The sequence below is a fragment of the Larus michahellis genome, chromosome 13 (genome assembly GCF_964199755.1).
Source record: "Larus michahellis chromosome 13, bLarMic1.1, whole genome shotgun sequence".
Taxonomy (NCBI): Eukaryota; Metazoa; Chordata; class Aves; order Charadriiformes; family Laridae; genus Larus; species Larus michahellis.
In genome coordinates this window covers 5,111,802-5,125,400 of record NC_133908.1, presented here as the reverse complement: position 1 = coordinate 5,125,400, position 13,599 = coordinate 5,111,802, and the positions used below count along the sequence as shown (strand labels likewise).

At 46.6% G+C, this 13,599-nt stretch overlaps 1 protein-coding gene across 6 annotated transcripts in view; it reads right to left on the bottom strand.

Moving 5' to 3' along the window:
- The window catches only part of CABP1 (calcium binding protein 1), a 56,754-nt gene that overhangs the window by 6,519 nt on the left and 36,636 nt on the right, over positions 1 to 13,599 (bottom strand). For 2 of the 6 annotated variants that reach the window (XM_074606905.1, XM_074606904.1), the window contains 2 exons: positions 7,189 to 7,437; positions 2,315 to 2,491 (listed from right to left, as the gene is read on the bottom strand). The exons of 1 other annotated variant lie outside the window; for it this stretch is intronic. In XM_074606905.1, the coding sequence (XP_074463006.1) occupies positions 2,315 to 2,491; positions 7,189 to 7,233 (222 nt within the window). In that variant the 5' untranslated portion in view covers positions 7,234 to 7,437. The remainder of the gene's footprint in view (positions 1 to 2,314; positions 2,492 to 7,188; positions 7,438 to 13,599) is intronic. 3 more of the 6 variants (XM_074606907.1, XM_074606906.1, XM_074606902.1) reach the window with 2 other exon arrangements.

The following is a 13,599-nucleotide window of genomic DNA, read 5'->3' as shown; positions in this document are numbered from 1 at the left end:
CATCCCATTTGTTCTGCTTTCATCAACACCAAGTAATAAAACAATTCAAACTCCTTAGACCGGATGCAGGAAGCATTATTGCCCTCCTGCCTTAGATAAAATAGCAGATAAAAACCACCCATGATCAATACCAACACCTTGTGCACCTCACTCCAGAGTTCACAAACAGTAATGCCCGGAGATACTGCTGTGTGCCAACAGCCGGCTTGGCACGGCAGCAGATGCAGAGGTTTGATTACCACCACCACGGTGCGAAGGGTGCCGTGACACACCCGCGGTAACCGCTGTCATGTGAGAGTGGCTGGGGTAGGACCTAGGCCATCCTCCAGCACAGTCGTCACAAGACCATCCTCCTCCTTGCTCACTGAAGACCACGTGGCAACCGACATGACTGACACATGTCAGAAATGGGGGCTTCAGCACCAGCTCTAATTTTGCACACCAAGGCATTTGCGTTTGCAGGGCTCTGAGCATATCTTTGCACATGCAGATTCTACCATCAGAGAGCCACAGACTGCGAATGCAAAAGGAGGGGGAGGGTTTGTGTCCCTCCAAAAATCTGACTCAAGCGATAACTAACGTCATGAAGAGGTTTTCTGTTTTAAATTTGAAAGAAGATCCCTAAAATGATAAAGGAGGAAAATTGCTTGGGAAGAAAGGGTCTGAATCACTCTAAAACTTTTGGAGAACACATGGAAAGAGGAATAAAGCTGTTCAGAGAGTCTGGATCCTAGATATGAGCAGAGGTGACCCTCAGAGAGTCCATTATACGTAATGGTCTTACCCTTGTTTATGTCTGTTCTATGCACAATAAATCCTGTTGGTCTAGAGAGTCAGTAAAAGTAAAGCTTTTTATCAGATGCACTTATTCTACATCAGGGTAGTTAGAGACATCGCTAATCCTATTTTGTAGACTTCTTAGGGTACCGTGATTTTTCAGGGTCTAAACAGGATGGATCCTCTCCAGCTGTGAGCCTTGCACTAGGGAGCTGGACCTACCTCCTATGACAGGTAGCTCTGTGCATGCCAGCATGTGTGCTTGCGTGAGAAAATTATGTTTTGTGTTTTAGTGAACTGGCACAAGGAATATGTGATCACTTGGTGGCTGAAGGTTAGGAAGAACAAAAGCCCTTCGATCAATAACAACAAATAATGGCTCTTTTTTGGGTTGTTGGTTGAAGAAGCGGTTTCAGAAATAAGGATCTAGGTGTCTCCTACAGCTGTGGATAACATATCGACGCATAAGTAAGACAGAGATTTCTTACAGAGGCAAGAAAGCTCTGACTCTCAGGTAACTGGGGTGAACTTTGTTTCACCAGAAGAGTATGGGTGAATTCACGGGGTGAATATCTGACAGACAATGCACATATTCACTCATACGTATCCATAAAAAGTGTGTTAATCCTATGTTTGTGTATGTCTTTAAATTCATGTTATTGTAGAAATCAAATGTTTATGTGCAAAAACATGTTTTACTTCTTGTAAACATACAATACCGGAGTGCATATTTATGTATATGTAACATGTGCAGGTGTATACATTTGAATTTACATACAAATATTTTTATTTTTTGAATATAAATTCATATATTAGATGCATATGAACACATAGTTACAAACAGGTGCGAATAATGGATGGATGTGTTTTTGCTATTTATCTGTGTGTGTACGGGTAATAGCATTTGGTAGTCTGGCACTATTTGCAAATATGAGGACAGACTGATGTTCTTTGGTTTATTTGGCTGGGACTGCTGCAGCGTCAGGCTGTGTATGATAGTGTATAAGAGATTGTGTTTGGGTATCTGTGAGGAGGCAGATGCATGCTTATTTCTGCTGGTAATAGAGTGCCTAATGTGAGCTGATAGGAACAATATCAAATATGGGCATCTCTGTGGGACAGCTTGTTCCCAATACAGATGCCCCGATTTGCATTTAAGTGGCTATTTAAGCCTTAAATGCTAATCCGAGCCTCTGGGAATGAGATGTGGATGTCTTGCTGGAATAACACCTTTGAACACTGGACTCCTCCTGAGTCCATACGATTATGCCTACTTGACTGCAGGCTTGGATCTATCTTCCATAGCTGCATTTTTAGAATCCTCCTTTCTCGGTGTTTAGGCTCAGGGATATCTCTGCACATCCTTCGGGTTAGACATTTGCCTGTGATTGTATTTGCACTTGGAGCTGGAGCCAGGATGCTCAAGACCCAGGGCTGGGGGATACACAGCTCCACGCAGATGGAGCATGCGGGCAGCTCCGCATCCCCGGCTCGTGTCCATGTGCGTGTCTTGCCCGGCTGGGTATAACTTACGTACAGGCTGCCTGTTTTCTGCGAAGCCCTTCCTCAGGAAGATGCATGCTGGCCCCAGCAGGTTGTGCATGACGGCGCAGTTCTGGGCCAGCACCATGAGCGGACCCTGGTACTCGCAAGACGACGGCCCCTCTTCGCTCGTCTGGACAGCCTTATAGCACGTCTTCTCCTCATGGCGGATCTTCCCAGCCAACCAGCAGCAAGCAAACAACACAACAGAGGATGTTACCTCCCCATCTCGCCCAGCCGTTCCTCTGAAGTTTTACTGAACCGCCTCGCAGGGACATTATTACTAAATTTCCTTCATCTGGTCCACACTGCGTCCCCCCCCCCCCCCCGGGTCTATTAGGATTTGTACAGAAGCAGTAAGTCCAGGAGTTCACTTTCAAAAGCTGATAGAAGTACAAGCAACCACGAGAATTTCACTTTGAAATTACATCAAACTCTCAGCACTGCTCACATCTACCCAGACACAGACAAAAGGGCCGCGCTCCCGCTATCAGCCCCACAGTTAAGGATCCCTTGAATGATCTGCAAAGGACGAGTACACCCCAACCTAACAGTACGTGTGCCAGCCTGTGCTGAGGGTGAAGCTGCTGGCAGCGCCATGTGGCCAGGGCATCCCCAGGAGACCAGGCAGAGCCTGCACAAAGACCCTGCGTTAGGCTCTGCGTTACATTTCAGCAACACAGCATCACACGCTTTATAATATTATTAGAAGGCCATTTACAGCATCAGGTGGCTTTGCCAACCGCAGGCTCACACTCCCCGTGCCACTTCTAATTTAGTTACATCCTCAGGGTCTCAGGCAGTTACTGCACTGCCCTCTTCTAATCACTGACAGTCCCAAAGTGGAGATCAGCCACAGGCACAACATTTTTGTCTGTTTGCATTTGCACATTTTCCTAAGTGCACACGTCCTGCTAAGCTCAGGCTCCAGAACAGAATCCAGCACTGGATTTTATAAGGAGGCACTGCTTTCCTTTTATAGAAATGCATTTCCCTGGCTCTGCAAGAAAACTCTTATCCTGATATTCCCATGCAGCTATAAAAAGCCAGCACAACCCACAGGACCCTTGGTTTTATAGAATAAACATTAATCATACATCAGATTCTTCTTCAGGAATGATTCTACTTTTACAGCCGGTGTTCCCAGGGGTGATCAGAGAAGCTCTGTCAATTGTCATTGTCTCTATTAACCCCTTCCTTAAAGCCTGAGGTGCTTTTTCAGCCTAAAAGACCAGATACGCACACACACCCCATTCATATTTGTCCGAGTCTATTGTATCTACTTGCTGTGTCTGCCATGTGCTATTATATTGCACACATGGTTTGTAGTTTGCATTTCTGTACACAGTCTTACACCAATCTGCTCATGTATAATGTCATGTGAATATCAAGCATCAAAACAAAAACAACTCAAAAGGCAAGCCATGGAGAAAGAATATGATGAAGCAGAAAAGCATTTTCGTTGCAGTCATGGATGAGGAAAAAATCTGCCTCTGATTAAATCTGACACATAAGACACTTGTCCTTAAAAACCTAAAAGATGAGCATCCGTCCACAAATGGCATATTACTAGCTCAGCTAAATGTCAAGGCATCTGTGTTGAACGGCACAACTTCGTGATATCAGTGCAATGTATTTTCAAAATCATCAGCTTTATTTCTTGGCACATTTTTCAGTTTAATATACCAAATAATATGAATCACTTAAAATAGCCCCCATCAGTTCTGTGTTTAATTCCAGTGAAGCCACGTGAAAGATCAAAGGCCTCACAGCCCCTAATCCTTGTTTTCTGACCCTTCCAGTCAACAGAGTTTATTACCAAGCCACAGAGCAGTACCACAGAATGGTCCTCCCATTATTTTCCTGTGCAGGTAGAGATTGTCAGTTTCATGAAACAATTGCCAAGAGCCACCGAGGATCCTGACCAGACAACCCGCTGCAGTGCCAGGATAACAAGGTGCATGGCTTAGCAACACCCCAACAGGGGATCCCTGCCCTGCTCTGCTGCTGCAGGCATTCCATGTTCCCTCTGCCAGCAGCTCCCCAGGTTTCTCCTGCAAGTATCCCCATAAGTTCCCTCCACCACGTTCCTACATCCTGGCAGAGCTGGGAAGGGAGCTATGATACGTGTACAAGGCAAAGCAACATCAGTCTCCTGTTAAAGGGGAAACAGCAGTGTGCACGATGAGAAAAATGCAAGGACAGGACTGGGGAGCTCAGGCTTTCCCTGTCCCTTCCCTTCCCTGAGCAAAGCACCACTACTCTTCCGGGCTGAGTCCAGCCCTTGGCTGTGTCAAACCAGCAGATTGTGGAGAGGGAAGAGACCGGGATGATTTAGAGATGGCCGTAGTGATGGTGAAGGGCTGCAAAGGAAGAGACCTGGACGACAAAGCTTTTCCTTTCTGCGCAGCAGAAGCGCAACAGGATTCACCTCATTTTCCTGCCTGCGTGTCAGAGGGACTTTGAAGAGTGGCAAGCCCAGAAGGGCCTCTTCATTCCACCTGCAGTTCATCTTGGAGGGAAAGGCAGCCAGGCTGACTGCTGGGATCACTGGAGGGACACTACGACAGTGGGAAAGTGAAGCTGCCAACAACAGACGTTGTGCGGACAAAGCCTGAGCACTGCCACCGAAACAGGCAAGATACCCCTGTGTCAGCCAGTCCCAGACCAAGCCAGCTGGTGCCTGGGAGAGAATCCCAAATTTCGTGTTGAAATCATGTATTCAAGAGATCAGTCTGTCACCCAAGAGCAGCTTTCGCACATGTTGTCTACAGTCCCTCCTCTTTACCATTTCAGCAAAATGAGTTTGCCCAAGGTAAAATCTGAAGAAAAAAGACCGGGATCATAAAACAGCCAAGTGAAGTTGTGCAACGTTAAGACTGATCTGCAAAGTCTCCACTATAATCATGCATGTTGTGATCAAAAGAATAGCAGAGCCCCAGGACCTGTCAGGATGAGTGCCCGAGTCCTTACTTCATGGATAGCTGGAGCACGTCTGAGAAATTCTCTAATTCAGCTTTGCAACTTTATTTAGTCCTGCTATCTAAGGCCCTCTAACCAGGCACGAAGTGCATTATTCGAAGCAGCTTTTAGGAATGAAAGCATAAATTACCTAAAAGACTGACGACACAGAGCTTATAAGTTCTTGAATCCATTTTGATTCAAGCAGCCTGGCCACACGTCAGAATTTAATTGCAATCGCCTTGATCATGTTGAGCACAGCTGCAGCCTTTTATTGTAAATTGGAGGCAACCTACAAGCAACCAAGTTGGTTTTTCGTATGTGCAACATTTGGGTAAACCTCAACTACTCCTGCCTCTCCCTGAAGGTCACCCTGACCTAGGGACTGGTCTCCGCACTGTCTAACCGCTTGGTGATGAATTCCCTCCTCATGTATCCCAGCTCCCCCACAGCAGCACTGTGCCATTACTGGCTTTGTTTACAGCAGCCAAGATAACAAGCAAACTGTGTTTCTACACAGAAGAGGCAAATCTCTGGCCAGAAGAAACTCCCTGCTAGGGAGGTCCTCTCCCCAACAGCTCCCTCACAGAGGAGCCTTCCCGGTGGCAAAGTCTCCTGGGTGGAGCATCCTGATGGCAGTGGCATTTCACTATTGGCAAGGTCTCCACAGAGGTAGCTCCTCATTGCAATACTTCGGATGCTTAGCATAACTTTTTCATTTACGAGGAGTGAATTGCATAGCTTTTTGCTGAGTTATTAGATTTGCAGCAATGCTAAGTGAGAACCGTGCGGCTGACAGGTACACAGTGCTCCAAGACACTGACATCAGTCAAACAAGAAATATTTCTGGGGCACGTCATTCCCATTTCAATCTAGTCCCTAACAGCAGGATCGTTCCTGAATCTAATTCATCCTGGGATCACTGTAAAACCTCAGCACAGAGCAGACCGCGGGGTGAAGCCTAACAGATACACATGATAGCTCGCAGATGAAGTCCAGCTGGGCCCAGGCATATAGACACATGGGCCGTGCTGACATGTGACATGATGCACAAACATGGAGCCAGGGCCCAGTGTGTCCACTCACAAACAGAGGCATGGACAAACAGATCTCAGAGAAAAACATGCTTCTGTACCCAAACACATACCAACAAAACCAGATGTGTGCATACGCAAGGATGGATATACATAAAACACACGCATGACTACATACAGACTTCCGTGAGGACATCCACTAGCAGGTATACACACACACAGAGCGTCACACAAGCAGAGATATGTGTGTGATGCACACAAATTCCCCCCCTTTACACTCACAACAAACACTGCACGTCTGCTCATGCACCTTAGGATGCACACGTAGAGACATAAGGAGCTAAGAACACACACATACTTGAGATGGGCTCATTAGGTGTGCATATTCTTACACACCAACAGGAACACGTACGGACACATGCCCGTTCACATGTGCACAAATGTATGTCCCTAAAGAAACGACACACATGACTTAAACTCGTGCAGATACCTCTCAACTGAAGTGCACACACATGCACAAACTCACCAACATACACAGACTTTAAGATGCCCCTACAGAAGACATGCGCCAGCATACTGAGCACAAGCTTGCACGTAGCCAGAGAACAGCACACACACGGAGCAGGACACAAGCCTACTCCTGTGCATGCATATGCGCACATTTATTTACACACTTTTTGGCTCTCAGCATCCCGGGCTCTAATGGCTGCACTTGCATGAGCAGCTCTTACAAAAAAAGTCTGGTGAAGCGAGCTGAACCCTTCATACACATCTCTGTGTTTCTCCCACCTCCCATTCCCATCTGCCCACGACGTCACCCGTCCCAAGAAGCAGGGCTGGAAACGCACAATGCACTTTGATTCAGGGAACATACCTTTTTTGAGAGGTTTCTCAGTGGAGACTTCACACAGTTGCCCATAATATGTAGAGTCTGCCTTTCCGGTGGACTTGGTTATAAAGGAACTGAAGCAATTGATCCCATTAAAGGTATTCCTTGGGAGCAAAGCAAGAAAGGCAGCGCCAGGCAAATCCAAACAGCTACTGGCTGCTGGGGCTTCCCTCTTCAGGGAGCTTTTTCTCTCTCTGCCTCTCTCTCTCCGTGTTTTTACTTTATGTTCACTTTCTTGAAGAGATGAAGCAGGAAGGAGAGGGAGGGGAGAGAAACAGACAGAAAGAGAGGGAGAGAGAGGGAGAGAGAGAGTGAGAAGGGGAGAGAGAGGGAGGCGGATGTATAATCTACATCAGATTAATGTTCAAATCCCTCCCACCCCCCTCAATCTGCAGGCAAGATTGTTTCACTCATGGGAGAGGGCTGATTCAGGGAGAATTAAAACAGAGCGGTACCGCAAGAAGTGATTTCGGTGATGAGTTCAGTGAATCCAGCTAGTTTGGGTCCACGCAGCCTCTGAACATCGCATCTCTACCCACCCCCCTTCTAACTCCTCTCAGCTTTTCAATCACCAAAGAGCTAGGCTGGCCAGAAGGCAATCCACTTAGGGGCTTGGAGCAGAGTCCAGAGCTCATTTTGGAGCAGAAATGGACCATTTATCTGGGTGGGACCTGTTTCAGCTTATAAATACCAGCAGACCTAGAAGTCCCTCATTCTTTTCCTACCACGGTGGAAGCAAGCCTGAAGGCAGCGGTCCAGGGACCCTAAAACACTCTCAGCCTCAGGACAGTAATTTTTAACCACAAGGGAGAGACCTTGAGCCAGTCTTGCGGTAAAGTTTTTCCAGCTTTCTGCAAGTAGAAATCAACTCGTGGTTTACCTGCACAAGTCTGCTAAAGATGGGCTCACACCTGAATCCTAAATCTGAACAGCTCCAGGCGAGATAATGTGAAGCAAAGAATTTGAACCGTCCAAGTCCTGAAATAAATAAGAGGCTCCCAAACCCAAAGCCAGCTCCGAACTCTGGACTTTAGGCATGTTGTGGTAACAGGATAACCTCTGAAAGAAAAGGGATGAGTCCCCAGCACATTTTCCTCTGATCTCAGGCTGAGCACAAGAGCATGCAGCCTGAAAAGAGATTTAAATTGCATAAAAAACTCAGCATCACAGGCAACAGGATCTGAACAGGATAGTGAATGTACCCTTAGATATGAAGCCACCACCACTGCAGCTCCACAGTGATAAGAAGCCACAGCATGAAGAGCTACCTCCTTCAAGAACTGTGAAGACCAAGATGACGCTGATCCTACACCCTGTCTATGCAGCAGGTTGGTTGGACACTCAGGTGCTCCGCTGAAAGATTTCACAACTTTCTTTGAGAGTGCAGTTCCGAACAAAAGGCTCTACAAAGACCTAACCCATGGGCTGAGTATTTGCACCACATGGTTTTTTGTGCAGGAGCCAAGGACTCACTCTCCCGGCAGCTCTAGGGCTGTAGGACAGAGAAGGATGAACTATCAATGTCACAACAAAGCAGGGATTTCTCTGCTTCCACCCTGATGATGCTGTGGCAAATTAAGTATGGCTGTAAGGTGAATCAACAGTTACTTTAGAGCTTAGAGGCTTCTTCCACCCGAGGAGATGAGTTTAGGAGTCCAATCATGACTAGAGTCAACAGCTTCTCCAGTTCCAGTCACAGCCATAAGTGCATGACCGTGCAGGATGGTGTTTCTTGCTCTTCCTTGTACTAACCACTTCCCAAGAGTGCAGGCAGGGAAGCAGCTTCCTCTCAGATCCCCTCAATGCTTTCTTCACTACATGGCCTGGGAAGGAGCTGCACAAAGGTCCACAGGCCCTCCAAAGCAAGAAGCTGCAGTAGCAGATACTGGAAGACATCTTTTGTACCCAGCTCAGACTGAGAGATGAACAGAGGGGATGGGAAAGCTCTGGTCTGGAAGACCTCCATAGCAGAGCCCACCCATGGTGGGCTGGGAAGCAAAAATGTTCCTCAGATGAGCCTGTCTCCTGCTGTCACAGTTTGAGGACCCCTGACGCTAGGGAAATATACAGTCACTCCTCTGGGGCTGTGCCAGCCCTGGGCCTCGCAGAGGAGGACTTTGCAGGAGGATGCCAAAACTCCCAGCTCCTCTCAAGGCTGCCATCTTTAGCTCTATTTCTCTTTCTCCTCTTAAAGCAGCTAATGGGAGGTTGATCTACCCTCAGACAAAGTGCCGATCATTAATAATGTCCTCTGTCAGCTGGAGCCATTCCCCGGGCTCCTTGTTTATTGACGAAGTGCTTGTCTCCCTTGAGCAGAAGCTGCCACACAGAGAGCAAGGCGCCTGGGCTCCTTCCCGAGACAAATGACTTCAATTCCAGAGCAGAGAGAAGAGAGAACTGCCTCCCTCCTGCTAATGAATCTTCCCCTGACAGACAGCATGGAGGCCAGGAACACCCTGCAATTGAGAAGTGCCCATCTCCTGCATCCTCCCAGAGAGAGGGAGTGGAGCAAGGGAGTCAGGCATCTCCTGCCAGGAGAATCCATCACAGCCCCCAGACTGCCACGGGACAGCTTTGGAAGACAGGCATTAAGTGTGCCTTACTGAGCTTTAAAAGCCTCTCAACAGCAATTGAGGTGGTCATCCCCTAAATACTAGCTTGTACCAGAGCATTCAGAGCCAGCCACCATGGCATGCTGCTGCGTTTGCCTGCTCTCCTGCTTTTCTTCCCCGCAGCTGTAGGGAACATGCAGGGCAGAGTGAGAGGGCTGAGACCTGCTGCCAGGTTTGGCAGGGAGTTCACAATCCAGGAAGGGAAGAGGTGATGGGAGCCCACTTGCACCAGGTTTGCAGCACAATCACAGTCCTTTGACTCTGCAAGAACTCTGTCAGAGCAGCAAGGGGCCCAAGAAACGCAATCGTAAACAATTCTCTTATCTCCTTATTTATCCCGAATCTCTTAAGAGCAATTGGGCAGCACATCACAATCTAGCAGACAGACCCTGCTGACCTCTGAGGAAGAAAATCACTCTCTACATTGGGATCCTGTTCCCATCACCACCACGAGCAGCTTAGAGACAGGCAGGAAAGTGGAGTTGGCAGAAAGGTCATTAGAAGATTAGGTTAGAAGGAACATATTTTCTCCCTTCCTCCAACTGAGGCTGCTGTAAGAGAACAGGATGCTGAGAATAAGTGTGTCAAAAACATTTGTGTGTAGGTGCTGATCTGTGGGTATGCCTATATCTGGGGTAGTCAGGGTGCGTGTGGGAGGGCTGCACATGCATGTATACTGGTTTTCCCACACTGTTCTTTGTGGCAATCACACTGTTCTTTTAAGGTCTGGGGCTCTGTTGTAAACTTTCTAAAAATCGGTAGGAACTTTGTGAAATGCAAGTCTTGCCTATGTGCCCGCATCCCTTCCTCTTCCCTGAGGTCCAAGGTGGAGAGCAGAGACCTCAGTGGACGTGGTTTGGCACAAAGCAAGGTCTCAGCTCACAGGAAAGAAGCGTTTGGCACATTGACTGACCTAAACACACAGCAGGGAGGGGGCTGGGTGACTTGGCGTTGAACAGGGAGTGATTTAGGTGGTTTAATATGTCTGGATTCTTTAAAAAGCAGCAGTGCTGTGCTTCGGGCTGGTACCTTTGGCAGAAATGCTCACTCCATAGGAAAATGTTGGATCCCACCATGGCTAATCACTTGGCAGCTGCCAGAAACTTTATCCAGTGGCAGCAAATATCCAACCGCCACAACAGGAAGAACAAAAGTCAATCCAAACTTGGGATTGCTTATCAGTCTGCAGCTTTGCTTAGCAAAAATTTCCAGTGGAAGTATAGATTTGTACAGGAAGACTATTCAGATGCCAGGCCCGTTCCAGTGCATGGTCTTTCACTTGCTGGAACACTATATCAGATGGTTGTTCTCAACACAACACAAACACTGCAACAGGGCAACGTCAGTAGGCAGGGGGTTAATCTCTGAGGGGAGTACATAGTAAAGCAGGGAAAACTCATTCCTAGCATCTTTTCTCTGAAGACCATAGTTTTACTTATGAACTCATTGCATGCCTTGAAGATTTAGTATTTTTAAATACACCACCTTATTTAATTTATCCTGAAAGGGCAAGAATTTTTGGTCTGTTTTTTCCTATCACAGAGTGGAGAGTGCACTATTGATCAGTAGCTTTCAAATCCGCTCCCAACCACCCTTTAGCTGGTGGTTATAGATCTGTATTTTACAAGAAACAACCCGATCTTGTTTACTGGATGACCTCAGATGAGCCTAAGCATTTGGAATTGTTAATATCTTCCCTTGCCAGTGCTGTCGAGGGCCTTGCTTTAAAGCTCCCGACTTCTGGAACATGCACTGGCACTCTGAACTTCTGCAACTGACTTCGCTCTCTTCTTCTGTGTCAGGCTCCCAAGTGCTTTTGCTGCATATCGAGTTGTGTCTTCTAACCTCAAATGAACCTTGGATGGTTCCATATTCCAGTCAGACAACTACAGGTCCATCTCAAGGGGAGGCACCAGCAGGTACCGGTGGATGCGGTCCAGATCCTCATCTGGGGGGAGGAATATTTCTCCAGAGAGTTTGGGAACTTTCTTTGCTGTCAGCTGTTCCAGGAGGAAAGTGTTGCTGACTCATGCTGTGCATAATATTCTCCTCCATTAGAGCAATTGGATCATATTCAATCACAAACAACAGAAAGGTTATTAAAAAGACCAAGGATATTTTCCATCCCTCTCAAGGTAACGAAGCCTGGACTGTCAACTTCTGTTTAGAACAGCTTTGACTGTAATTAGCTAGATTTATTCTGAGTTAGATGAAAAGAGATGGGACTGTGCCATCTCCTGACACCTTCCATGCAGATCTGGTCCACGTATTTTGCACTAGCCCAACTTCCAAGTCCCTGCACAGGAGATGCGTTGGCCAGAGCACAAGCTTTCTGCTTTCAAGATCATCAATGGGCTACAAAAAGACAAGTACAAGCTTGACAGCCCAGAAGCTGCTGTGACAATTTGCCACGTATACACAGTACAAAGATTGTTTAAAACAAACCTTACGTGGTCCCTTCCCTTTGCTCAGGAATATGAGAATTGCGAATCACTCTCTGTCCATCTGGGACTACAGCAAAAGCCGCTCATTCTGCCCTGGCTCCCTCCCTGCTTTCAAAGTAAAAGGGACAGAGGGTCAGTATTTGGCCAGCACACTGAGGTGCTACAAAAAGCATGGCTGATTATTAGGTGAGCAGAGGCCTGGGAACCAGTACTAACCAAATGCTCCAAACCAACCCTGCAGCATTGCACGAGACACGCTACCGTAAAACCAAGGTCTGCCTCACTTCTATTTTGAGTAAGGATCTAACAGCACCTTTAGAAGGATCAAACTGTGTATCCCAGTATGAGATCTCTGGCTATATCTCAACACAGCTGGTCACAAACTACCTAAACCCTTTTTGCGTCATTTCAGCAGAATGCGGGGGGTTGCTGGTGGTTTTCTACTTCCTGCCTTCAGCCTTGTGACATGATGCTTCACAATGTTACACAGTTGCCTGTTTCCTTCCAAGAGCAGAGAATGTATTTCATCTCTGTGTGGGATGAAGCAATGCTGTATATTCTTTCCAAAGATGGTTGCAAGTTGCAAAGTACTCTAGGGGAGGAATGGGTGGAAGAAATATTCGAATATTGTTAATGACTTCATTCATAGATAGTGTTGAGTTCATGGTCTTATGCTGGTGCAGAAAGCTACTAAAAACCTAAATTTGACCATATGAGCTATGATAGCTGTTTGTCTTTATTTCTAAGCAGGGCATTTGACTGAAATTGGAGGATTACTCAAGTTCATGGGCACTGCTGTTGCTCTCTAAGGTCACAGGAATGTCAGAGGATTATTGAAAGGCAGCCCAAAGTTAGCTAGGCATCTTTTACTGGATGCACACCACACAGCTGCTTGTTATTGGAAATCAATACCACTCATGGACTCATCAGGGAAAAACAGTTACTGAAGCTGTGATGCTACAAAGAACCACAGCTAATTCAGCTGACAAACCCGCAGCCCAGCCACTACATCTAAAGCTAAACTCTTCCCTGACACTTTGTTCAAACCCAATATTGCATGAAACAAAAATCAAAGCAGTACAGGTTGATGGAATGCACAGTGGACTAATTTAAATTATGATTAATTTATTATTGAAAGATTTTCTTCTCTCAAAAGATAAGCTGAACCTAACCAGAAGGTTTGTGTATTTCAGTGCATTAGATCATGCTGCTGTATATTTCATGAACGGAATATTTAATGAATGTTCTTTTAGCTTGGTTTTATTTTGACGTCTTTCCACATCGTTTTAAAACAGATTTGTTTAAAAAGTAAATCACTGACAAAGATTAATGTTTGCTGG